The 24796-nt window shown below is 52.5% G+C and overlaps 6 protein-coding genes across 6 annotated transcripts; 2 read left to right on the top strand and 4 right to left on the bottom strand.

Annotated features, from left to right (window-relative positions):
• Positions 1-928: 928 nt before the first annotated feature.
• MFIFM68171_02070 (uncharacterized protein) lies at positions 929-5983 on the bottom strand (the record flags this gene model as incomplete). The annotated part of the gene is made up of 7 exons (XM_071057492.1): positions 929-1096; positions 1209-1490; positions 1551-2538; positions 2596-3237; positions 3309-4912; positions 4985-5789; positions 5847-5983. 7 exons carry the CDS (start codon positions 5981-5983, stop codon positions 929-931), a joined length of 4626 nt encoding a protein of 1541 aa, XP_070913593.1.
• Positions 5984-10741: 4758 nt separating this feature from the next.
• On the bottom strand, positions 10742-13739 carry MFIFM68171_02069 (uncharacterized protein; the record flags this gene model as incomplete). Its single annotated transcript, XM_071057491.1, has 2 exons — positions 10742-13226; positions 13303-13739. 2 exons carry the CDS (start codon positions 13737-13739, stop codon positions 10742-10744), a joined length of 2922 nt encoding a protein of 973 aa, XP_070913592.1.
• Positions 13740-16609: 2870 nt separating this feature from the next.
• On the top strand, positions 16610-17973 carry MFIFM68171_02068 (uncharacterized protein; the record flags this gene model as incomplete). The annotated part of the gene is made up of 2 exons (XM_071057490.1): positions 16610-17025; positions 17094-17973. 2 exons carry the CDS (start codon positions 16610-16612, stop codon positions 17971-17973), a joined length of 1296 nt encoding a protein of 431 aa, XP_070913591.1.
• A 690-nt stretch (positions 17974-18663) lies between these two features.
• On the top strand, positions 18664-20458 carry MFIFM68171_02067 (uncharacterized protein; the record flags this gene model as incomplete). Its single annotated transcript, XM_071057489.1, has 2 exons — positions 18664-18939; positions 18986-20458. The coding sequence occupies 2 exons, from the start codon at positions 18664-18666 to the stop codon at positions 20456-20458; spliced, it is 1749 nt and encodes a 582-aa protein (XP_070913590.1).
• A 1949-nt stretch (positions 20459-22407) lies between these two features.
• On the bottom strand, positions 22408-23364 carry MFIFM68171_02066 (uncharacterized protein; the record flags this gene model as incomplete). The annotated part of the gene is made up of 2 exons (XM_071057488.1): positions 22408-23094; positions 23152-23364. 2 exons carry the CDS (start codon positions 23362-23364, stop codon positions 22408-22410), a joined length of 900 nt encoding a protein of 299 aa, XP_070913589.1.
• Positions 23365-23374: 10 nt separating this feature from the next.
• On the bottom strand, positions 23375-23659 carry MFIFM68171_02065 (uncharacterized protein; the record flags this gene model as incomplete). Its single annotated transcript, XM_071057487.1, has 1 exon — positions 23375-23659. The coding sequence occupies one exon, from the start codon at positions 23657-23659 to the stop codon at positions 23375-23377; it is 285 nt and encodes a 94-aa protein (XP_070913588.1).
• Positions 23660-24796: the final 1137 nt, after the last annotated feature.

Genomic DNA, 24796 nt, shown 5'->3' with positions numbered 1-24796 from the left:
TGACGCGATATCTACGCCCTTCTGGCTTAGCGTTGTTGTTGCTTTTTGTAACCCCGCCGACGCTGCGGCCTCGGGGCTTCCGTCCTGCACCAGCGCCGACCCCACCCAGTCGGTTCTCACAACTTCTGATAATAAAATAACTCTAGAAACTAACACTATTAATAGGTATACTAGTATCCTAGATAATCTAGACCAGCTTTACAGATAAGGTATAAAACTAGCTCACCCGACTAGCTAATCGTTAGATCCCCTGAAGGCTTCTTGGCTACTTAACTACACTAGTTACCCCCCAGCTATACTAGTTACTCTCTGGCCATACTAGCTACCTCCTAGCTATACCAGCTACTCTTTATTCAGTATAGGCAGCGTTGAGGTGGAAATGGATATAGAGGGTGGAACTACTATTGAGAGAACTCCAGCTCTAACTCTAACCTTGACTCTAATCCTGACTCTGAACTCGACCTCGACTTCGGCTACGATTCTAGCCCTGGCCCTAGCCCCGACCGTTGGACCAGGAGTAGAACGACCCACATAAGCCCTTTGACAACCAATCATTGAAGGACCGAGGGACCGATGCGGTGTCGCTGGTCCCACGGCATAGTGACGCTAGACTGAGGATCGACTTTGATAACTGCCAGAAACACTACACCCTGGTTGTGGTCAAATCAAATGGATTCAGAAGATCGTTGTTCAATTGTGCTCTGTCTGAGGCTCTCTGGCTTCGCCAGAGAGCCTTTCTTATACCCGCTGCTATACCTCTATATCACATATGTTGTGGCTCAGATCAAGCCACAGCGGTTATACCAGGCTGACTGGAAGCCGTAGGGTTAGCTCCAGCTTGGAACCCCTTTTTTCTGACACGATAATGTAAATATTCGTTCTTGTTACAGTGATATTCCGTAGGTGCTATAGATGATGCGCCAGCATGTTAGTGATACACTTTATATCCCTCGTCAGACCTAAAATCCAAGACACCGTCCATGTAAAGACTCCAGGGGTCGCGGAAGAACTTAACCCCAGTATTCCTCCCGTCGTCAAGGTCAAACACACGGAGCAAGATGTAGGCATTATCCGCCGACCCATCGAACTCTCGCATCTGCACGCAAAACCCAACAGAGTGATTAGCATCAATATACATTGTCCACGCACCCTCCGCCAGTCCTCCTTGCTTCCAATCAGATAGGTACCCAAGTAGGGTAAGCACATACCTTGTCTACCTGGTTCTGCGAGACGAACATGGGCTCGGCGCAGGGACCCAGTGTGCTCTTGACCTCGAGATGGAACATGGTCGCATCGGACCATGCCGCGTTGGGCTCGATACCGGCGTTGCGTAACACAGCCCTCATTCGCCCGGAGGCATCGACGTATGTAAAGTCCGAAAAGTCTCGCTCGTGGCCCTGGAACCGTGGATGCCCCGCCTCGGACCGCATGCGGCTTGTCCAGCACTCAAATATCCAGTCATCAATCTGCTGGGTGAACATCTCAAATACCTTTTTGAGATGCCTGGGTTAGCCATGTAATCGATGATTTCCAGGTACGGGGTAAGTTACGAAGAGTTCTCCGAGGAATCCAATCTCCCGAGCTCTGATCTCACTCGTATCATCGGCCCTCCCACCACGTGTCGCGCCGGATGATTCTCGGCGGCTGGTTAAGCTGGAATAGCCGCCTCCAGCTCCCTCTCCAACCCCTAAGCTTCTATGGTAGGGTCTTCCCGTGGCTGGCATTCCAGGTGGCGATGAATATTCACTTTCATCGGTATTGATCCCGGTGGTTCTCGTCTTGATCGGCAGAGAGAAACGGAGTGGTATGGCTCTAGATTCTGAGTGCTGCTGGATCGGAGCTACGGCTTCTGCATTAGATAGTCGGAAATTACTCGCCGTTTGGATGATACTCTCGCTTCTTAATTGGTGTGAGGGGATCAGCTCTCGCAACGGAGTTGGGTGGTTACGGCGTGTAGCACGGGGTGTACGAGAGGAGCGGCTCCGTCGTTCTGCGTCGGTGCCTGTACCGCTCTCCGTAGGTGTGAATAGAGTCCCGGCGCTAGGTGAGTCTTCCCTGCTAGAGATATCATCGTCCCTAGAGTCGTGACTACCATCAGGACCGTCCGAGTGGATGTTGCCTTCTTCGACCAGAGTCTTGTTATCCTCCGGATCGTGAGTCTCTTCGCTGGAGCCTGCGTCTACATCGTCATCGGAGCCTTCAGGAAGAGGTATATCGTGCTTATCCAGGATTCCGGGAAGGCTCTGGATTGGGGCACCCATGAGAAGGTTAATGAGGGCCGTTAATTTTTCGTCAAACCCGATCGTCTCCTTGAAATGCTTCACAAGTTCATACGTTACTTCGGTTTGCCTAGATTGGTGGATACTTTCTCGTAGGTATATGTCGATGTCGTCCGTGCTCTCCTTAATCGTGACCAACTCGTCGTCGATGGTTACCTCAACGTCATCGAGTGACATAGTAACTGTGATTGATGGTACCGACCATACTCGTATCGATGAAACGTTAGGGATCTCGCCATTGAAGTCGTCTTCGACTACTCTGCGGGAAAGTAAGTACAAAAACCGCAAGCTTTTAAACGAATAGGCGGTTTATTACCGAGATATGTATCTGAGTCGCTTGCGCAGGTCCTGTTCTTCACGGACATTGCGAACGGTTATCCCATCCGGTGTAACACTTCGCGTGACGGCCTCTGAGAGAAATTCCTCTTCGCACCCCAAATCCTCGAACAGACCTTTCAGCGCCCTTGCGGACTGTACCGGCAACGCGAGCATGTCGACTTTGCCTCGAAATGCGGCCTCGAAGGTTACAATATCGGGTATATACCAGTCCTTATCGCGAAGTGAGCGCATCTCAACCCGGGACAACCCCTCTACCGGAGTGAACCCCTTGGCCAAGATAGGAAGGATTGAGGCGGAACGGATCTTACGTATTTGATCGTCGGTTAAGCTGGACTTTCTGTGAAATCTTGCTAGCAAGGACAGCATTGCCTTGAAGTGCTGCTCTATATTGTCGCCTTCCTTGGAAGTGGGCTCGCAGAATTCGTCGACAACGTGTTGGGTTCCAGCTTTTTTAACGCCCAAGAGAGAATGGAACAGGCTTTCACAGTTCCGGTAGTAGGTTATAAGTTTTGTTACTCGGGTCAGGAGCTTGGGCGCGGTCCAAACGCAGTCCTTGTGACTTAGCCATTTGGGCTTCGGTTTGGGGACGAACACTAGTGGTGTAGACTCAAATGCCGCCCTGTAAACCCCGTTAGTATGGGCGACCTGGAATAAAGAACTAGACGCGAGATCCACGTCTACTTTACTTACACTATCTGGTTTTTACTTTCACGCGTGTCCGAATTTAACGCCTCGTAGAGGTCTCTGATGGCGCTTGCGTCAACCTCTCGAACAGAGATCTGGCGGAGTGCTTGGAGCTCTCTCAGGATTGCGGTCGTGCCTAATTCCACGATGACCCCGAATCGCGAAAGGAACTTCCAGTTGTGTGATGTTGGTTGTGGTAGGTCTGCAAAGTCGAGATGCGGGCAATGGCGTTTGAGATCAAGGGTTGGTACCGCCAAACCACCCAGCGTCCGAGATTTGCCGTCGAGACAGCGGACTTCAAGCTTTGGCACGGCTTCAAAAAGCTTGGGGGCTGGAAATATGGTGGTCGAAAGTTGGTCTCGGACAACATATAACAGATCCAGGACGTTTTGGTCGCGGAGAAACTTCCACTCCGGCGTCAACCTAGAGTTGCAAACTAGGTCGGCAATCGTTGCAAATGTTTTGCTAGACCGCAAGAGCCATTCCCGGAAATCTGGAAGCAACCTGCCCATGCCGTTCTTGAGGAATGCAGCCTCGTATCCATTGGATAGCACAGCGAATGGGTTTCCTGGAGTGTCTTTGTACTTTGCGATCACGCCGTGCTCCAATTTTGGGTCAATCAGGTAGATCCGTGTTAACCGTTTCGGGACAACCTCGCCGTCCTTGTGAACTGCGAAGAAAATATCCGGGGGGTCATAGTTATCGAGCTTTGACCTATGCGTAAACAGGTACGCGGCGTCGGCAATGAGCTCTTCGTCCGAACGGCCGGTCCAGACGATAGCAAGCCTGCTATGGAGCTCGAGAATGAGCTTGCATACTTGGCGGGGATTGTATTCCTTGATATCCAGATATTCGTAAAGTTTTTTCCTGGAGGCATCTCGGACAGCGTCTTCGGCAACAATCGAGATGTTGACGCCACTGGGAACAAGCTCGTTCTTATTCGGTGACGGAAGGTAGAGGTGGGTTTCCGTTGCCTTGACCCATGAGCCATTGCGGAGCGGAATAATGGGTAGCCGCTTCAGTTTCTGTTTGATCAATTCCCCTTCTTGATAGAAAATTTTGGCGACTCTGCTATGCCACTTGTCTGGCTTCTCCTTGAGACCGGCGATTCCAACCCATCCAACCCATTGGCAGAACTCCTCGCACAAGTCAAACAGGGAAAGCTGAGAGACCCCAATAGAACGTAAAGGCTCATGTACATGATCATAGACGAATGATAAGTGTGTCTTGTTGATGGATGGGAGGTCGAAGAGAGTCTCGCCCTCGAATCGATATGTCTCGGGTACGTAGCGGACGGCTGTCGGCTTTTGGAGGTCGCGTGCAGCCTGTCTGTCCCGCGACCGCAGAATTTTCTCGCTGCGCAAAGCGTCTAGGATGTTATCATGGAGGGTATTCCAGAATCCCGAGCCGCTTGGTTGCCGCGTGAGATACATGGGCCAGCTGTAGCAGAGGCCCTCGTCGTCCTCGTTCGCGTCGAGATCTACGAAACGGCTGTGTATCGCTTCTACCACAGTATCTTTAACCCCCTTACGCAGAGCCAGGTTCCAAGGGCAATGGTATTCAAGACTCTCTCGGCTGGCGGTTAGAAGAAAGTCGGCATGGATGAGGAACTGGGCGGTTAAACAGTCAGCGGTCGATCATGGGTAAGTCTTATCATAGGGCGAGCAAGGAGTCAGACTTACCGGAAAGCCGTAGTTTTGGATGGGTAGAAAAGCAAAAACCTGTTGAGGTTTGACGATTGGCGTGGTCTGGTCTTTCACGGCGAATGCGACCACGACCTCGGAGGTAGCTACTGCTTCCCTGCGGGGATCTGGTGGTAAATCCTCAACCGTCTGTCGTTCAATCATATACTTCGTTGTCTTGGTTTGCTGGCTTGTGGTTTCGGAAATAGTGGCTGTTTCCCCGTCGAAGTCGGAGTTCCAGTAATCGGTTCGAAGCTTGTAAGTTTTGCGTTCGCCATTGATGGAGACATCTAGCTGTTTCAATTTCCGCAGAAAAAGCAAAGATTCCGATCCGATTCCCTTAAGGTCGCTTCTGATTTGTCTGTAATCCTCGTTGCGCTTTAATTCCAGTAAGAACTGGGTATGGCCCTTGACGCGGTCATCTGAAGGGAAGTTGGAAGGTATCGGTAACATCATGCCAATGGTATTGCAGCGGTTGAATTTGAACTCGTAGCAGCCGCTTGCAACGCATACCACGTCAGCCACTTTGAAGACGGATTTGAAGCCAATGCCCTTCTCTCCAATGTACCCCTTACGCCCGTCAGCCGCTTTTTTAGTACTCTTTCCGATCCGCGTCAGGGCATCTAGCTGCCGGAATGTGAAGCCGACTTCGTTGCAGTCAGACCGGAAAATTTCCTTCCCGACCTTTCTGTATAGTGACAAGTGAAGTCTCGGCACGGCTCCGCTGGGGTAGGTATTGTCGTCGGCATTCTGGATCAACTCGAGGAGGAAGTGCGTTGGTGTCGTGTAAAGCTGATCGGATAGGCTATTTGGGCTTGATTAGAACAGAGATAATCCAGGGCCGTCCCTACTGAGCACCCACAGATTAAGAGCTTCATTGAGACTGGATACAAGTACACCGTCGGAGATATCATCGTAGTTTCCCTTGATCCCCCTAGCTTCCCGTAGCCGCTGAAGGTGATCATCCGCTTCAGCTTTCGTTGATGCGATGTCGTCCATGTCGAGTGTTGATTGTCTCTGCTGGCAGCTGAGCGCTTTACAAAACAAGGACGGCTGATATCTGTGAACTGGTAGGTAGATGGGAGTTTCGAGTCATGCACCCTAGGTTACAGGTACAACACCCCATCATATAGCGGTATACAATCCGGGGATGACCTGTCCATGGCTGCGACTTAAACGCTCGGTGAGCGTCAGGCCCCCGCACATCCAATATAGTTGCGGCGTCTCTACTCCTTGGAACACTTTTAAAACAGTTCATCATTGGCCGCCTAATTCCGAGATCCGTGCTCCCGAAACTACAGCGCCACAATGGCGGCCGTCACGGGGGCCATCACGGCGCCTCGGAGTGCAGAATACACAGTCCATGTTACAGTGTCTACTTTGGACACTACTGTACACTGTCCAATCCCATTGCCGTATGCCTTGGCACCTTATTGCCAAGCCGTTGTCAATGGCCCTTGCTCGGCAATCGCAACACCACGCTTCTGGCCCGTCTAACGGATAACTCGTCTCTGCTCCTAATTTCAAGCCATTCCAATCTCTCAAAACGCACGTCATTTAGATAATGCTCTCTTAACAACAGGTTGAGATTTCATGTAACCAGGCTGATTTCGGCGCCTGGAGAGTGCTCCTCGACCAATTTACACCCTTATGTACACTCTCGCAGTCAAACACAGCCCCGACAGCTTACTGCACTGGCACCATCAACCGATTGATGCCCGGGCTCCAAGTATTCCCAACCCCCTCAATAACCACTGTATTATTACTCTCCTTCTTCAACCTCGCATACAATACACTACTCACCGGATCCCCCTTGGTAGGGAGAAACGTAATTTTCCGCCCTCCAACCCCATTAACCCTTACATTCGCATACCGCGAACTACTATCCGTATTTAGGTACTTAATACGAATTGTCGTTAGCCCGTCAATATCACTGCGGATCCCCGAAAACGTCACCATTCCCTTATCCGGCCCACCGATATATCCCGCCGCGATCTTGTTCGAGCACCCTAAGCAGCTGATGTCGCGGGCGCGGTGTGACAACCTCTAGTAACCTTAACCCTGCAAGGGGTTCGACTGAGGGAGATAGCTAGAAGCTTCGGGAGTGCAACGAGTATGCAAGTGCTGATGGCGGATCCGTAAATGCACCGGGGATCGTCACAGGGGCTGCAGCAGTCAAAGGATGCACAGTGCAGTATTATTGACGTTATTGCCGTAACAAGAAAGATAACTAATGTGTTGCCAGTCCGACGTATATATAGATTGTGATCTTGCCTCCCGCGCCCTGTCTCCCGGCGCCGGAATCCTTGGTCCCCGGAGCCTGATAGGTCAGGAAAGAGACAGTCAATACAGTCTCGCAATCCCAAGACAAACCTCCCAGGGTTGTTGGTTGTTGCGCTATTGCAGCGACTGGATGGACTTTAGGGCAATGGAACAAAACGCCCGAATAGTCGATACAGAAGAATCGGCGACATCTCTCCCCCGAAGGAAGACTCCTACAGCAGGGAGTATTCGATGGCCCAACTCTCGGAAACAATCATGCTTCTTATCATCTGTGGCGACGCCCCCGAACACGTATTGAAGGAACGTGCGAGCCCGTGTGTAATCTCGTGATTGGAGAGTCAAATGAGGTGAGCGGCGTGCAAGCGCTCTATCGATGGGTTTCTGAGCTTTTTCGTCTCCCATAATTATGTAACGGTGGATGTGAACCAAATGTCCGCTTTGGCACTGTGGTTGGAATGAGAGAATTGAGAGAGTAGGTATCGCGATCAGAAATGGTTTAGCGCTGCCAAGAGTAAGAGCGCTGTTAACTGCAGGGGATCTCTTTTGTATATATACCGTTCAAAGTCTCCCACTTATTGGGATCAGAACAAGGTACATCTTCTTTTCTTTCTTCCTACCTACGCTCTATTCTTGAGCTTCCTTTTCGCTCCCTGCAGTGTCACAGTAGGCGATTGATGGTGGCTAGAACAGGGACTTTTGACGGTGGGCTCACAAAATACAGGGTTTTTGACTCTAGGCCTCGCAACCTGAAATGCAGTGTTTCTGACTGTGGGGTTCGTAAAATACAGGGTGTTTGACGATAGGGCTTGCAAAGAGTGAGGCTGCCTCCCATACCACACCTTGTATTTACCCCTTCCAGTAGCCTCAGGTTCTCAGCCATAACCCTAGCGCTTGCGTTTCAGGGGATATAGAAACCTAGGACTGGTAGAAGTATTATGTCCGATCCCGGTCCTGTTCTATACTGCCGTTACTACTATATAGTAGATATATTTATCGCCGAGGATATACTAGGGGGTTAGAAGCTATAGTTTTGCTTACTAAAGCTAGGTAAAATATATAATAGGTAGGCATACCGCCAATTGTAACTGCCACCGCCAGTCTAAATTTGAGATAGGTCAAGCTACTACTAATAGGCTTGCTCGCAAGTCTCACTTCTCCTAGGCCTTTAAAGGATTGGCCAGTAGCCATTACCGTGTGACACAACAGAATATAGAATTCAGGACGTAGCACCCCTGGTCGAACTTCACTCCTTTGCCCTTTCACCCACGTCCTTAGACTGCTTCTATCCTGATTGTTAGCCACACTGATATCACTGGATAATGTGTCGCACTGCAGGGAGCGAAAAGGGCGGCTCAGGAATAGAGCGTTGGAAGTACAAAAGAAAGAAAAAGTGTGCCTTGTTTTGATCCCAATATGTGGGAGACTTTGAGCGGTATATATACAAAAGAGATCCCCTGTGGCTAACTGCGCTCTAACTCTTGGCAGCGCTAAACCCTTTTAGATCGCGACATAATGCGTCTCTCCGGCGGCGCACACGCACTTTGCATACATAAGACGATCCACATGAGCACTCTGACTTACTGGAGGCGCAGGAGCACGTATCTCCGCATGAATCGCCCTCCGTAGTATCAAGCATTTTAATAGTATACGCGGCTGAATTTGACGAGCGATAGATGGATAATTATCAAGTATGGGCGTTGTGTGTGCGTGTGCAGTCAAGCGATATCCGTGATGGAAAGTGTCTTGGTCCATTTGTCGATGGGTGTTGGCCCTCTTTTGTACCAACACATTGCGCACAGTTGGTGTGGTAGCTCGGTAGGGAGAGTGGTAGGTGGGTTTGGGGGAAAATCTTTTGCCCATCCGGGATGTGCAAAGTTCGTCCAGCGTTCTAATAAGTAGGCTCTAGCTATGTGTTGTTGGTTTGATTCTGGTGATAACGAACAAGGAGGGTAGGCGGGTATTCCTACAAGTGCTAACGGTCACACAAACCGTGGGGGGTTGGGGCTGGCCTTTGTTATTAGATTATGTTTATACATGACTGGGCTTTAGATGCGGTTTGGAATAGACGGGGGATCTTCTGTGGATGACTTATTAGATTACTCCCCCATACTCCTCCTCAAAGCGAGAATTATGGCAACGCGTTCAGAGCCACGCGGGGTGGCTACTTCTGTCAGGATGGGTTGCCTACTGATGAAAAATGGTCTCGCCCTCCGGCCCCCGGCATGTTTCGGACAGAAACTAGATCCCAGGCCCGCCGAATTTCAGCCTGCTAAAGCGCTCCAAAGTATCATCAGTTATAATTACATACATATGTCTTTATCAGTATAGATGTCCTTGTATATCCGGTACTACTTTATTGTCCCTTGTGTCGGGATGGAACATCGTGCTGACCATGATGTCTCGCAGCCGACGGAAACGGGGGCGCATCTCGCCCCGAGTCCTCACTTCTTTGCAACAATCCCTCTTCCCAAACTACGTGGTCGCCCCAGTTACCAGCGACATTCTTTTGAAGGCTAGTAAAATATGGTCAGCAAACAATCATAGTTGCATGTCATGTGAAACAAAACAACTTACGTGCGGGAGATTGCACGATTAACTGAGTCAATTCAACTGCTAAAGACGCACGCTTCTGGGTAAGAGTTAATTTATAGTTGTTCAAAGCAGTAAGCTGTGCTCAAAGCACAGCGAGTTGAGCCTCCAAGGCAGGGCTACCACGGGTGACAAGCTGGAGGAGGCCGGACACGGCTCCGGTAGCTGAACGAGTGTCGATCTCCTTGGTAGGTGCAGAGACAGCTGAGGGACAGGCAAGCGCGCCGTGAGGAGGGGACTGAGGAGCCAAACAAGGATCATGACATAGCGGATGAGATGCAAGGCTCTGAAGTCTATCGAGGTCGAAAGGATCAAGCCTCATGACCTGAGGGTACTTGAACAATGCCGGTGCCTAACGTGCGCCCAGGTCAGGGTAATCCACCTTGAGGGTAGTCTGGCCACCTCGGAGCCATTATATTTGTCTTTTGATTCGCTGAGCTTGTCTTGTTGAGGTAAATCGCTCTAGTGATGTGCAAAGATTGAAGATGAGCGCCAAATCCTATGTAACAGGACGAAGCCGGCAACCACCGTGCTGCTTTACAACTAAATCGCCTTGCCGCATCAGTATTAGTGTCCTCGGGCTCTGGAAATCAACCCACATTACCGGCCTTTTGAGAATTGGAATGGGATGATATGTCAGTCGACATCTTCCCACTGATTGGAATTGATGCGCCGTGTCCTCCAGCAGACTCTCAGCTTGGTATCACCGTTCCTTCCCGGGTTCGCCGGGCTTTTCTCCTCGCTTGGTTACATGTAGCCGACGAATTCAGCCACACCAGTGACACCAAGGCTATGTAAGCCCATTATGTACAGTACCAGTACTGAAAGCGCCGGACCTATACCCTCTACAATCCTTTGTACCAAACCCTGCTCTCCCGCTTTCTCTCAGTGCAGGAGCTGTAGGAAGCGCTCTGTTAGTCCTCCCCACGTGGCGGTGGTTGAGCCGGGCTTTTGTCGTGTTGTTTGCGCCTCTTGCAATAGACGCAAGACCTCGTCAAAGTAGATCCCACTAGGGTTCACCATATTCTGCTGACTCCGCATCAGCTCCCACTCCCGCTCCCGCTCCCGCTCCCGCTCCCGCAGCCGCACCCGCATCTGCGCCCGCTCCCGCCGCCGCTCCCGCTTCCGCTCCCGCACCTGCGCCCGCTCCCACTCTCGCCCCTGCTCCCGCTCCCGCTTCAACTCCCGCTCCCACTCCCGCTCCCACTCCCGCTCCCTCCACTCCCATTCCCCGGACACCTGTTCCAATATCGACCACCCTGAAGGTAGCTTCCACGACGCGCGTTGACATTTGCGCCTGTAAGCTTTTCGCCCAGGCGAATCTCCCGCATCGAGCAAGCAGTTTATCAACTCCCAACGTTGAGGTATAGGGAGTTGCCGGCTTCCAGACCATTCATCCGTGTGCGCCCAGCGTGACACAAGTTCCTCGTCAGGCCCATATATGGCTCCTTCAAGTAAAGACATTCGCTTACGGCGTCTCGGTTGGCGGAGCAGTTCAGGGTGTAATGACACCTTTGCTTTCACATATGGCAAGATCGCAAATCTCGCGGCCAGTTCGACGAAACAGGTCTCTGCGTCGTGATCCGAAAACTTGTATCTGTCCTTATCGAATCTAGACACCCAATGCATGGTGCTGAACATGGTAGGATTTTTGCATTCATCTGCCCCAGCAAGGTGGCTGAGGATACTGTTTAACTCATCCAGGGCGACTACCAAACGAGGGACGACCTCGGGTCTGTTCGCAACGTTCCTAGCAGCGGTTAACAAAGAGGCGATCTCACTCCAAGCCGAATATAGATCGGTGTTTGGTAGGAGCTGGGTAGTTGCGGCTTTTAACAAGGCTAGCGACGGGTCGTACTCTGGGGGGGTTTTGGATTTGATTGTGTTCCATATTTCGTGGCCCAGAATCCAATCCTTCGCACTGCGGTGCAGAAACTCGACAGATCCGGATGCGGCAATCTCAAGAATGCCCCTGGTGTGCATGTCCAGCTTTCTCCGTAAGATGGGCCAAATAACCCGTATAACCTCGTCGTCCTTCCCGTCAGGGAGTGGCCCTTCCTCTATCCGCCAGAGCAGCTTGACGTCTAGACGCATAATGTTGAGGGCGGCGACCTTTACCTGGAAGAGCCGAGACGATGCCTCTTTCCATTTCGGCTCTATCGCGTCCCATATTTTTGTGAACAGCTCAGACATGTCTGGCGGGATGCTCCTTACGAAGCTCCGTATCTCCCGGATGGTCTTCCCCGCTGTTAACAGCTGAATCACAGATCGCACAACGACTGCAACCCATAGGAAAACTCCCTCAGCACCCTGCGCGATGTCGTCAATGAGGCTCTGAGTGGTACTGGAGGCCTTTTGCCGTTCCATAAACGCCTGGTGGCCTTCCAATTGATGCTTTATGAAGAAGAGAATGTCATTACGGGTAAGGCTTTGCATGGTCAGACGGGGGTTTTGGCCTAGGGCGTCGGCGAATTCCGTCCACGGCCGGCTGGAGACGCAGATTTTGATGTCGTATTCGGTATTGAGCAGTTTGATGAATGAAATCATTTGAGCTCGATCGCCGCTGAATTCATCCAAGCCGTCGATGAATAGAACAAGGCGAAAGGATTTACTACTCTCGGCAGCCAAGCGCGAGAGAGCCTTGTGTAACTCTTCCCACTCCCAGGCGGGGGCCCTGAAGTGGGCATGGTTGAGAACGCTGTACATAGCGTACCTTCGTGGTGTAACCAAGGGTAGCAAGTCTGGACGCTGCTCCAAACACCGGTAGAGCAGCGTCCTCATCATCCCCTCTCGTGATTTCTGCAGTTGGTTGCTCCCGGCATCCCAGAAATAGTAAGTAGCCCAGATCAGGGGCAGCCCGTTGGCCCATTCCCCGAGGTGTTTTTCCAGCTGTTGACGGCACGAGGTGATATATTTCATCAAGGTCGACTTCCCGGAACCAGGCTTTCCCGTTATCCAGAAGACATCAGAGCTGTCGGTCTCCAGCCATTGAGAAAACCCACAGGCACCGGCTCCTCGACTAAATACCCACTGAAAGGTATTCTTGTAGGCCTGCGTAACCATAGTGTCGCGGTTATCCATGTCGGTGAAGCTGAGACTTTTTAAGATCGCCCTATTGATCCACTGACTGGAAGGCACTCCCTGCCCGTCGAGATCTGGCTGCCAGTTGAACAACCAAAGGTCCTCGGCTAACGTCTGCACTTGCCGCTCTCTGGGCTCATTCTGGTTCTCTATGCCGGTAGGGTTGGAGGCTCTGATATTGGCGACTTCCTGGATAATGGGCTTCTCTACTTCCCCGAGCTGGCTCGCAATGTCATCTAGCTTCCGCTGGATCGTCTCGTTCGACCGTTCTACCAATTTAACGTCTTGCCTGTGAATATAATTAGCATTAGATGATTGCTAACTACAGCCGGTTTCCTCTCAGAGCAAGATGAAAGGGGTTATACCAGACTGAAATCATGAGCGCCATCATCACCCGGGAGCGCACTTGTTCCAAACTCTCATTCAGAGCCTGAATTTCCCCATCCTTCCAAAGCCCTTTGGTAGCAACCACAAAGCTGCTTTTTGCATAGTTCAACTTGGACGTGCCTCGGGCCGTCAGGCTTTGGACCGTGGACTCTAGCGCGGCGCCGATGCGCCTGCACTCTTGACATAGTATGAGGAGTTCGTGATCGGATTCGCTCGACGGAAAACGAGCGATGCCTTTCTCTATTCGAGCCCGCACAGAGTTAAGGTCCTCGGCTACCTTAGATAGCTGGACGATGCGTCCGGTGCGACCATCTGGCGATTTGTATACCTCGTACCCTGTGGACACCAAGGTGTAGGCGAAGTCGACAAACGCGATGACGGAAGCCCCAACTTGGAAGGCTGTGACGGGATCCATAGCTAGTAGTTTTGGCCGATACGGCTTGTGCTGGTCTGGTGTAGGATTTCGGGATGCCGCGAGAATTGCAGGTGACGGTCGAGCATGTTGCTGGATTCCTTTTGGGCATGAATTGGGCCGTGCATCAACTTCAGCCATTTCCGAATTAGTAGCGTCGAATGGGATGAATGTTGCAGAAACTGCGCGATCCCATTTGAGCTCCTCAATGACAGCGGGACCCACTGGTCGTCACGTGCCTATCACGTGGTCCTGGTCTTGCCCTCCCCCCGAAACCCTTTTTTTTTTCTGAAGGCTGGGACTCTTGGCTTGAAAGTGGCTGAGCCGCCGGTCTGAAAGGAGCGTTTCTAAATAGTATTGTATTTTCTTCTCATCTTTATAAACCTTTAGGCTTTACGGAATCAACTATTCTTAGACTTAAATACCTTATAGAATCCTCTTAGACGGAAGGGACCTATATAGATTCGTTATACGTCTCTATCTACTCTCCCTCTCTCTCTCTACTCATATAGTCCTTTTATATTTATCTAACGGGATATTGATATTATTCTAATATAATAGTGCTATTATTACTTTATCGGAGCCTTACCTATACTATAAGTTAGAGCTTTCGCCTATTCTGATACTGAAATAGTGCAGAAACGCACATCTACACCCACATACCCACCAAAAACAAGGGGGAGGGTAAAGATGGCCAAATGCCAGACAGACAAGATAGACAAGACAAGCCAGGCGAACACCACCACAAATCGGGTCCCTGCAGCCTAAACAAGGTCAAAACGATATGTACAGATAGAGCTCCCTCTGGTCAGAGGGAGATCACTTTGCACGCAAAGAAAGCTCGTCAATCGAGCCTGCAACAAGTGTGAAGAGAGTGCTGAATTGATTGTTCTGTCTAAGGAGCAATGGCCAGGACTGCCCTACTTATGGTGCGAAAGAAAAATGGGCCCACGGCAAGTTCCAGCCCCCCGGGGCACCATCCTAGCAACTGGGTCCCGCTGATCAGAGGGACCCTGCCCTCTGGGGACTGTTTTCCCTAACTCACTATATAACTTGTAGAAGAATACTATGAGGCTACTGGTGTAGAATAATGCGATCAACCGGAAGGTCATGCTCGGCATGCTAATGCCTGTTCTGGACAGGTTCTTCTCGCCACTACCCTCAGAACATATGCTCGAGTGACTGTAGTGAGATGGAGGGGGCCGCCGAAGAGAGCAGGGAGCTGTGGGCTTGGGCGTCGAACTTCGTGCATGTCTGCGAAGACACCATGGGCGAGCATTGGGCGTACATCAAACACGCCACCAAACCGCTGCCGACATGAACACCATCCCTTGGTGCCGTTGGTTAGAAGGACTGTACTGCTTGGGTTTCGGCTACGGCACTTTACTGGGTCAGACCTATGCCACGCTTTTCCTGTGGGTGTGTACCTCAGTCCAACTTGGATGTACCGACGATGTAAACGCTTCGATCCGATGAAATGCCTTGTGCACAAATTGCGGGCAGCGCGAGCACGCCAACTTTCGGCGCATCGACGCAGCACGGTGCTCGCCGCTCAAGGCGGGGCAAGACGTGGCGCCGGGATTCGGCTCCCATACAGACAACCCTGTCTTCATCGCCCCTGCGCATTCCTGTTGTTGAGAAGATGTATTGGCAACCTCAAAACGTTGAGGGCAAGCTTTCCCGAAGCGAACGCGAGGACCCTCGCCCGGGTAAGTCCTGTTCCCTGGAAGCTCACGTCGAGCGATAACGCTAGGCTTGGCGGAAGCTCGTCGGATCCGCTCAGGATTATTTTATGCGTCCTGATTTGCCGGAGCGGGACCTACCGCTCTTGTCAACAAGCACGTGGGAAGAATGCGAATGCCATTGACAAGGGCGGGGTACCAGCCTTGCCAGCCAACCAGTTTGGCAATGCTGAGTTAGGTGACTGGTGCGGCAAGCGACGACGTTTCTTCCTTTTGTCACAGTTCGACGCGGCCCCTGTGCTGACTTGCTGGGTCATCCGGTCGCTCCAAGCTGCCACGCTTCTGCGTGCCTTGCCAAGTCCATTTCCACATCTCATCTAACCTCGCGCGCTCAACATAACGTAGAGCCGCACTGTCGAGTTTCGCGCTGACTCGGGCGTCCTGCCACTTCGCAAACATCTACTTGCCGTGCACCAGCATAGCTACGCCGCCGCCTGTCTCGGTGCCTATTGTCTTTGTCTTATTTCGCCCCTGGCCATGCAGTTCTTAGACTGCGAGGAGGCCGGACTTGGCGACGAGACTGGATCGACGCATCGGCGGACAATCCCCATTGACTCTCGACCAAACGATCTGCCGCTGCCCTGCAGCTTCTTCCGACAAACAACATGGAGCAAGCCCATTCTCCTTTGGCCAGCACCGTCTCTGCTGCGCCCAGCATCGATGGCGGTCTCTTGTTCGACATCTCTTCCCTTCCGCTCACCATCCTCACGCCGTCGTGCTGCATCGCTCGAGCCTTCACTGGTTGAACTCTACCCATGTGCAAATGCATCAGGCTGTACCTGTGTGAACGACATAGGTGCCAAAACAAAGTGCTACAAGTTCAAGGCACCGACGATGGATTGCCCGCACAAGTATCCTGACCCGAGGCAAACGGTCTCGTGCGTGATTCCATGACAGCATGGCTGAGTGGCTAGAACTGGCCGCACAGGGGGACAAGGTGGTGGGGAAGGGGGGGTAAGTGGCTTCGTGCCTCCGGTGCTGTGGTTGGCTCGTTCCGCTTCTCTCCCGCAGGTTGGTTGTATGGTTCCAACCAGAGCGACACAGCCAGGATCTATGAAAAAATAACTCGACTGCACTACCCCTCAATGTTGGATTTTCCTGCAGCTCTTTCCCATTCCCATCGTTCACGCGATGACAGACCCAATAAGCCTGTCTTCGGGCCTGGTGGCCTTGGTAGCATTTGCGCTCAAGTCCAGCACCCTGCTCTATGATACGGTCCAGAGCTATCGCAGCCATCCCAAGAACGTGCGCGACCTCAAAGAAGAGCTCGAAGCCCTCGCTGGAGTCCTGCAGGCGCTATCCGAGACGGTGGAGCAAAACAATAACACGGATTTTACAGCTCTTAAGCTACCATTATTTCGATGTGGAAATGCCTGCAAGGAGTTCGACGAGGTGATCGCGAAATGCTCGTCGCACTCTGGTGGGTCTAGAACGAGCTTTCGGGACTGGGCAAAGCTGAAGTACATGGGCGACGGTATCGACGAGTTTCGGAGGATGCTGGCTGGATATAAGTTAACTATAACCATCGCGCTCGCCGACGTGAACCTGTGAGTTATATAATATTTCCTCTCCTCGCCCCAATCGCGCTGAGATCTACTTACACTCCTCGACTTAGCCGCCAGTCCTCGGTCACCGCCGAAGGCCTCGAAGTATACAAGGTGATGATCAAGGACGCTACGGCCGATCTTGAAGATCACCTCAAGAGCATCAATGAAAAACTGGAAGCCACTTTCTCACGAGTCGCCGATGAGTCTGACGAGAGCGCAACCCAAATGCGGCAGATGCAGGAGGAGCGGTCGAGCACGCAGCAGGGACTCGCCATTTGCGCTCAGCTGTCTACTTATATTTCCCGAATCCAGCCCCTGTTAGCGGCCGATCACGCTCAACGCTCTTCTGATGCACGCGCGATGCCTCCCGCAGTGGCCGAACGCATCACTAAGGAAGGTCTGGAGGAATGCCAAGACACTCTTAGCAATACGGCGAACCGATTAGAGAGGCACCTGAAGAGCATAATGGACCGGCTCATGACGAAGTCCAAGACAGCTCTATCGTCGCCCCAGGACGCGGCCGAGCTCGGAAGGTTGCAGGAGGAATGGGAGACGGCAAGGCTCTGCCTGAATATCTGTTCCAAAGCGAACGAAAACGTGACGAAAATAACCATCAACGTCTTCGAGAACATCAACGGAGACAAGGAGGTTCTCCAATTCTTCGCTTCTACAACCGGAAAGATCGTACATGCCAAGAACATATCCCTCGGGTCCCGGGGCGTGCAGTTCGGGGGGCAGCTCAGCGATGCCTCGATCCAACAAATCTCGCGGGACTTTTCCCGCGGTGAGAAGATCGCCCCAACGGATCCTACGCCAGAGATAGTCACCCCAGCGGACAGGGATGGCGCCTTAACGTTCCACGATCGTTACGGGTCAGGGTTTAAGCTTAGTTCGCAACGTTCTCAAGACGACGCTTCGTCGTCGCCGGCGAGGCAGCGGGGACATTAAGGGGTGGGAGTTTTGGCCAATGGAGGGGGCTGATCAAGTTCTGGTTTACACCCGAATTCTCGTTTCCAGTTGTGACGGGCGCCAAGGTCAGTCATCTGACACATAAAAATATTGATCTTTCGACGAGGAGAGCGAGAGCTAGATGGCAGGTGTGCGTGCGGCCAAAACCTAGGTGCTAGAGCAGAGGCTTGTGACCAGACGGTTAGGTGATCCTCTGGGACAAGTTGCCGAGAATTGACCGAAGGCTCTGATCCCCACGTCCTGTGCACGCTGCATGCCACACAGCAGCATAGGGAATGCTGCGGCGGCAAAGCGTGGAAATAGCCCCACCTCCTTCGCTTAGCCAACAACGCGAATTCCCCGCCCTTCGCTCTCCTCCCAGGTCCATCTTTCGCTCTCCAAATCGAACAGCGCGCTTCGCACAGTGATCGTGTCTGTCCCGATGCGAGTTGTCTTTCGAGTCGAGTACCCCGCTGCCGCACAGCGGTTGCTGCTTGGCTGGCACCTTCCAACTACGACGCGTTCGAACTGAAGTCATGCGCCTTCCCGTAGGCAACAACGCGTCCCGGTCCAATCATTCGGTTGCCGTGCACACCAACTGACATCGAATGCTGCAGCGCCAGCTCAAGCCATAGCCCTCGAGCGCGACCTCGAATGTCCCTCGATCGGGGTCTTCCGAAATGGCCGCCCATGGCGAGTGCACAAAATCGAAAGAGAGCCGGCGCAGACCATCTCTCCCAAGAGCACCGTCCTAAAAAGATCAAGTCGAGAGGCAGGCTTCGCGGGCCATCGAACTTCCCGCCAGAATTCTGGGACAATCTGTCCAAGGTCTGGCTTACGCCCCGCGCATTGCGAGAGCTCGACCGGCGGAACAACGCCCCAGGGGCACAAACACCTGCTGTGTATACCAAGGATCTCGCCCGGTTTGCGAGACACGGCGGCCCAGATCTTCGCCATCTTCGAGGGGTACGTTTACATCATGCCGATCCTGAATTGACACTAAGCATCTCAGTATCCCGAACCGAAGGCCCCCGTACATACCATGGCTTCCAGCAGCTCCACTTCAAGCCGACGAACCAAGTCGACAAAGACAACCAAAGCGACTACCGCTACCCCCGGGAGGTCATCGGCGTACGACAAGGCCTTCGAGCAGCATCTGCGGGACAACAGTGTCTATCTGCACGGCCGGAAATCGAAGCCGAACAACAGCGCAGACTTGCATCAGGCAAGACCATCGCTTTCACCGTCCAGGTTCCCCGACAGCGCATTTGAACACTTCCAGGACGAACACGATCGTTTGGGGTCCGAAGGCGATGTTATGCGCAAAATCATTCCAGTCATAAGCGGCAGTGCGAGCGCGAATATCCCTAACAGTGGGGATGTGCTTTTTAACAACTTGGAGTCGATCACGGACGGTGCTACGGTTGATGCAAAGCCCGACTTCTACGATGGATCTCATTTTGACGATATTGATCCGACGGTGAGAAGAGACCTGAACAATCTAATAATACCTTCCGACACAAACGCTGTCAGGCGTCCAGCAGCGCCGAATTTCTTTCTCGAGGCCAAAGCGCCGTGGGGGGCCGCGGACGTCGCGAAACGGCAAGCGGGACTCGACGGGGCAATCGGCGCCCGCGCGATGCACGCCCTGCAGAACTACGGCGAGGAGGAGCCCGGCTTCGACGGCAACGCCTACACGTATAGCTCGACCTACCACGCCGGCACGGGCACGCTCCAGCTGTACGCGCACCATGTCACGCCGCCGCCCGCGCCGGGAGGGCGGCCCGAGTATCACATGACGAAACTCAGAGGCTTCGATATGACGGATAGCCGCGAGACATTTGTTCAAGGTGCAATGACATTCCGGAATGCGAGGGACTTGGCGCAAAGGCACCGCGACAGCTTCATCCAGACAGCCAATGCAAGGGCACGCCAGCCTAGCGTACAGACACCACCGGAAGCAGTAATCACGGTTGCCAAGACGCCGCAATATGAAGAGTCGACTTGTGACGAATTTGTGGATTGTGAGGACAATGTCGAATCGCAAGCCATCGGCGCCGAGAACCACGCCATATCCGGGGATCACGGGGAACCGGCTCTTCACCAGTACCTGTATGAAGAGGAAGAACCTAGCCAGCAGTCCACATCGCTTGATACTGTCGGACCGGCCATAAGCTTCGCTACGAGCTTTACATCGAACTTCAGCGCACCGAGCCAGACCAGCTCGAAGCGGAACAGAGCATCCGGCAGCCCCCCGTCGAATTCCCAGCTGCGCAAGAAACACGGCCCGGCCAAGAGGCCGAAACACCAGAGTACGTTTCGACAAGCAGCCGGATCATCCGCGCAGGGCTTGACATCTTCAGGAGTCACTGGTATACAGCCGGCCTCGGCTGAAGAATACTGGACTTGGAGTGACGAATATCAGAAGTGGTATCATTTGAACGAGGACGGGAGTTGTATTTGGGACAGCGGGGAGGCCTCATAGGGCTTGTTGTATCTTCGGACTTAGATAGTCGTTCCAGTGTTGCTTAACAGAGAACAGTTCCTTCCTGAACCCCCCTCGGCCTACCACATAGCGAGAGGTAATCCGTATTGCCTCCCGTAGCCCGCCATATTCGTCAATCACCTAAACGTTTGTCCCGGAATCTTTGTAGCAAACTCCTCTCCGAGCAGGTCGGCTGCCTCATGGTCTTGGTAAGCAAAACGGAAGAGCCCAGTTATCATCTCCCTGTCAGCGAGGCCAACCTCGGTTTTCACAGCCACGCCACTGGGGTTCCAGCAGAGCACCGTTGACGAGCTCAATGTGGCGGGTTGTCATGACTATCAGATGGCCATCCCCTGCACTGTCGATGGTATCAAGGAGCGCCGACGGAAGAAGTTGTTCCTTCGCGTGGCTGATGGGAGCCCAGTCTGGGGAAACAGATGCGCTACACGTGCTGGTAGCTCATGCTACGGTTGTGGCGAGGTTCAGCACGAACGCCCTGCCGTGGCTGTGCGTCTCCGGATCGCACAGGCCGGTGCCGCGGGGTCTCTCTCCACTTACCTACGCACGAAGTGTATGCGACGAACCAAGGACATTAACGACTAAGACAGCTAAGTTAAAGCGTCCTACACAAAACAAGTATAAACTGGGCTTCACGGTCTCGGGAAGCCTGTAAAACAAGTATCCCATTCAGTAAAGAGATGCTATAGCTGAGATGCTAGACCGGAGCTTTCTTGTATGGAGAGTCTTTGACATCCTGTATAAGTTTTGCTCTCGTCATAAGCGCTATGCCACTCTAATGCGCGCACCACTTAGCTCGCCAGTCGAAATATCACTCTACTCAGCAGTGATGCTCGTATTCCCCACAGTTTATGTTACTCGATTCTCATCCCCTTGATCATCCAACACTCTGATATATAAAAGGGCACAACAGCCTCTTTTGGAGAGTTGTGTGCACACGAGTCTTCGCTGGTGTGCGTACTGGGGTTCAACTCAATGGCGTGTTGCTCTTGGCTCGCAGACTGCGCGGTTTGTGCTGAGATGTTCGGTGAACCTGGCGGAAGCAGGCAACAGGCGTCAGAGCAAGTCACCCAAGCAAAGCCGCCGAATTCCGCAGCCCCAGTTGTCGATTTCAGTTACGGACTCACCGACCAGCCCACCCACGCAACCGGCCACAGCCAATCAAGAATAGCCGCCCTACATCCTGGTGCCTGAATGGATAGTTCGAGCAAGGAGTATCAATGTTTCACCGCTCAAATATACAAACTGATGGGGCCTTAAACTCATCAAGATGGTGCAATGATCGTAGCAGCATCCTCCATATCATTCTCTGCACAACACATCTCGTCTGCGCTCGCGGAATGAGCCTCGTATGTGAACGTCGCGTGAAGCACGCATGACGATAGGTACGCTCTGTTAAGGGCAAATTGACGTACGGTGCACATCACCCCACTCGCAAGCGGAAAACAAAGAGCCCTGAATGGACTTTCAATACGTATGAAAGTCTGCTGCTTTAAAATAGATAGGTATCCAGATGCAAGCCACCTGCGGTGGGGCTCTGGCATCACTTGGTTACATCGCTGTGGTGCCGAGATCTGAGATCTGAATCTAGAAATCGGGATCCCCAGATAACCTTCCTGATCCGCATGACGGCAATTGCCGAATTATGTACAGTACGAAGTATGAGGTCAACCCATGCCGCGTCGGATAATTAACTACTAGCAAGGAGATTGGCAGTTTGGTGGCGACGGTGGATGATTGGTGTCGAGGGTTGGTGGGTTGCAACCTGTGGGAGCGTTGGATGAGAAGTAGGAGGAAATTGAGAATGAACTTCATAAAAACGAAAAGCGAAGCCTACAAAGTTCAGCTAACATATACGAACATTGACGTTCTAGGATACTTAAGTTAACCCAAAGTGAGTCGTGGCAACGACCCGTTCCATACTGGAGTTCCTAGTCCTCCCTCTGCACGTCTTCTATGACTCTATCGTAGAAGCCCAACTTCCCGATGCTAGTAAACGCCCCGTACACATAGGCCAGAGCCTGGCTCCTGTTGCTACTCAGATATGTCGAGAGCATCTTGTCTTCGAATTCCGCTGACTTCACCATCTCAATACATTCTCGCCGCTCACGCCATGTCTGCCTCACTTCTTCGTCAAAGGGCTGTCCATCTCGGTCATATTTCTGGGGGAGGTCGAATGAGGCGGGCATGGCCTGAAGGAACTCAGGAAACGCAACTAGCTCCCAGGGCACTGTACATGCCCCTTCCCAGTCGATGATGCCGGTGACATGGAAACTGTTCTCGTCAACCATGATGTTGTTGTGGAGAAAATCGTCGTGGCATAGGGGAAACGGCCCGTTGTTGTTTACCGATAGCCGGCTAGTCATCGCTTTGATCTGTGATGGGAACCGATTAATGATGGCAATCATGCGCTCCGCCGGAACCGGTCTTCTCTGCATCATGCGCCTAATCAGCCCCCCGTCCCACTTGAATTCGACGTTGCCGGCCCAGGCCTCGAAAAACGGCGCTGCTGTGTCGAACGGACCGCCAATCCCTGGCAAGGGGCCGGACTCGTACCCCCCCGCTCGGTTTCGGACGATCGTGCCAATCTTTGGGAGCCGTAAGGAGGTTATCTTGACCTATTAACGTAAGCCCCTTGGAAATCGAAATCAATCAAGGGGGCGCTTAGAACGAACATGGCATTTTGCCACCGAGCGGTAAAAGGGTTGACGGAACCGCGTGGGTATCACGCCACGGTGCACATCGTAGCCGCCAAGGGCGTCCATGGCGACGATACCAGGGAGGACCTCAATCAGCATGTACGCAACTGCCGCCGGATTATTCTCGTCGAGTGCATAAGCAAAGACTTTGGGGACAGCCAAATCGGAATGCTCCCTAATGAATCGCATTGTTGCAACCTCAGTCTCGAGCTCGGCGTTGCCTGCTTGGAGAGATGTTGTAGTTTTGATGCGGACCCGGGCTGCCCAGCGACTCCTGTCGGAGAAACTCAAGCAGGCGAACAACGTTATTGAGCCCACATGTAACCTGATCCAGAGCAACACATTCCAGGTGGCGGTTTGCATCTGAGGCAATGAGGCATAGCTGATCCCATTGAGTTCGTCGGAAACAACTGGTAGCCCGGCTGTCGCCGTTTTGAAGGAAATCTCGGACGGTGGTCCAGGAGGAGGTCGAGTCTGCTGGCATGGCGATACCGTGTTTACTAAAGAGTTTCGCCCATCAACGGGTTTGTTGTCTCTGTTCTTCTACCTCGGCAAGCAGATGGGAGATAATAATTCATCGAAGGAATCCTAGTGGGTCAGAAGTAGGCTACGAGGAAGATATGAGGGAACTGCGCCATGGTGATTTTTCTTGAATTTTAGCATCACACAGAATTTCGTAATTTCATCGATACAGTATGGACATGCAGTACCAATGACTATTACTGGCAGGTCCCTCTGTTTAGCGGACGAATCATCGCACTATCTGCTCTGCGTCACATTTCCAGGGGGCTCACCCGCAGGGTGGACGGTTCGGCAGGATTATTGCCATTTTTATACCTAGCGTACACATTAACTGTTTTACACCGTGGTTGACGCTGCATACAAATCTCCTCCTTACATAAAAGCCAGTTCGTTATTCCCCATCTTTTTTGGGACGTGTCCAGCCACATTTTTTTAGGGCAGTCTTCACCGCGCCTGATATCCTTCCCATCACACCCGACAGTAGCACAAGACGTATAGCACTCTTAGATCCTTGCGGCATCTTGTTGTTCTAGTGCGAGGTGAGTGTTTGATAACTCCTCAATAAAAATGTTAGTTCCACACTGTACTGTGACCGACGTGTCAGGGTAGGGCTGAGATGACGAAACAGCAGCAGAACGTTGTGATTCCGTGAGACGCGGGGTCAGAGCGCAGATTCCTCCTTCCTTGGACCCGCCTTGCTTCACCCCATCTTGCGCATACCATCGGCCCTAAATTCCCCTGTCTGGTTCTGCCGCCCTAGGCCGCCGTACCCCGCTGTAACAGTACGTTGTGTGTGCACGATCTGCAAGCCTGACCAATCACTGCACCATCCGGCCGACCAGACGCCGCCCCCGCAATCCGAGCGGGTCGCCGGATTTACTTTTGGCGGTATGGTCATGCACCCGATGGGTTTGTGATCGACGGAAATGGACGAATAGAAGGTCATTGGATAAGGTTCCCCAAGCGCGTTGTACTAATTAGCGGGGCAGGTTTTAGACTCGGCGTCCATGCGCCGTATACTCCAATTTCCGCAAGGATGCCGGCTGAGTTGAAACTCCGGCGCAGAACGATCTGCGCCACACAAACTTGTGCCGTCACG

This window comes from Madurella fahalii (assembly GCF_045866475.1).
Source record: "Madurella fahalii IFM 68171 DNA, scaffold_1, whole genome shotgun sequence".
NCBI classification, from domain to species: domain Eukaryota; kingdom Fungi; phylum Ascomycota; class Sordariomycetes; order Sordariales; genus Madurella; species Madurella fahalii.
Note: the sequence above shows the minus strand (reverse complement) of the source record. Positions and strands in the feature narration are given on the sequence as shown.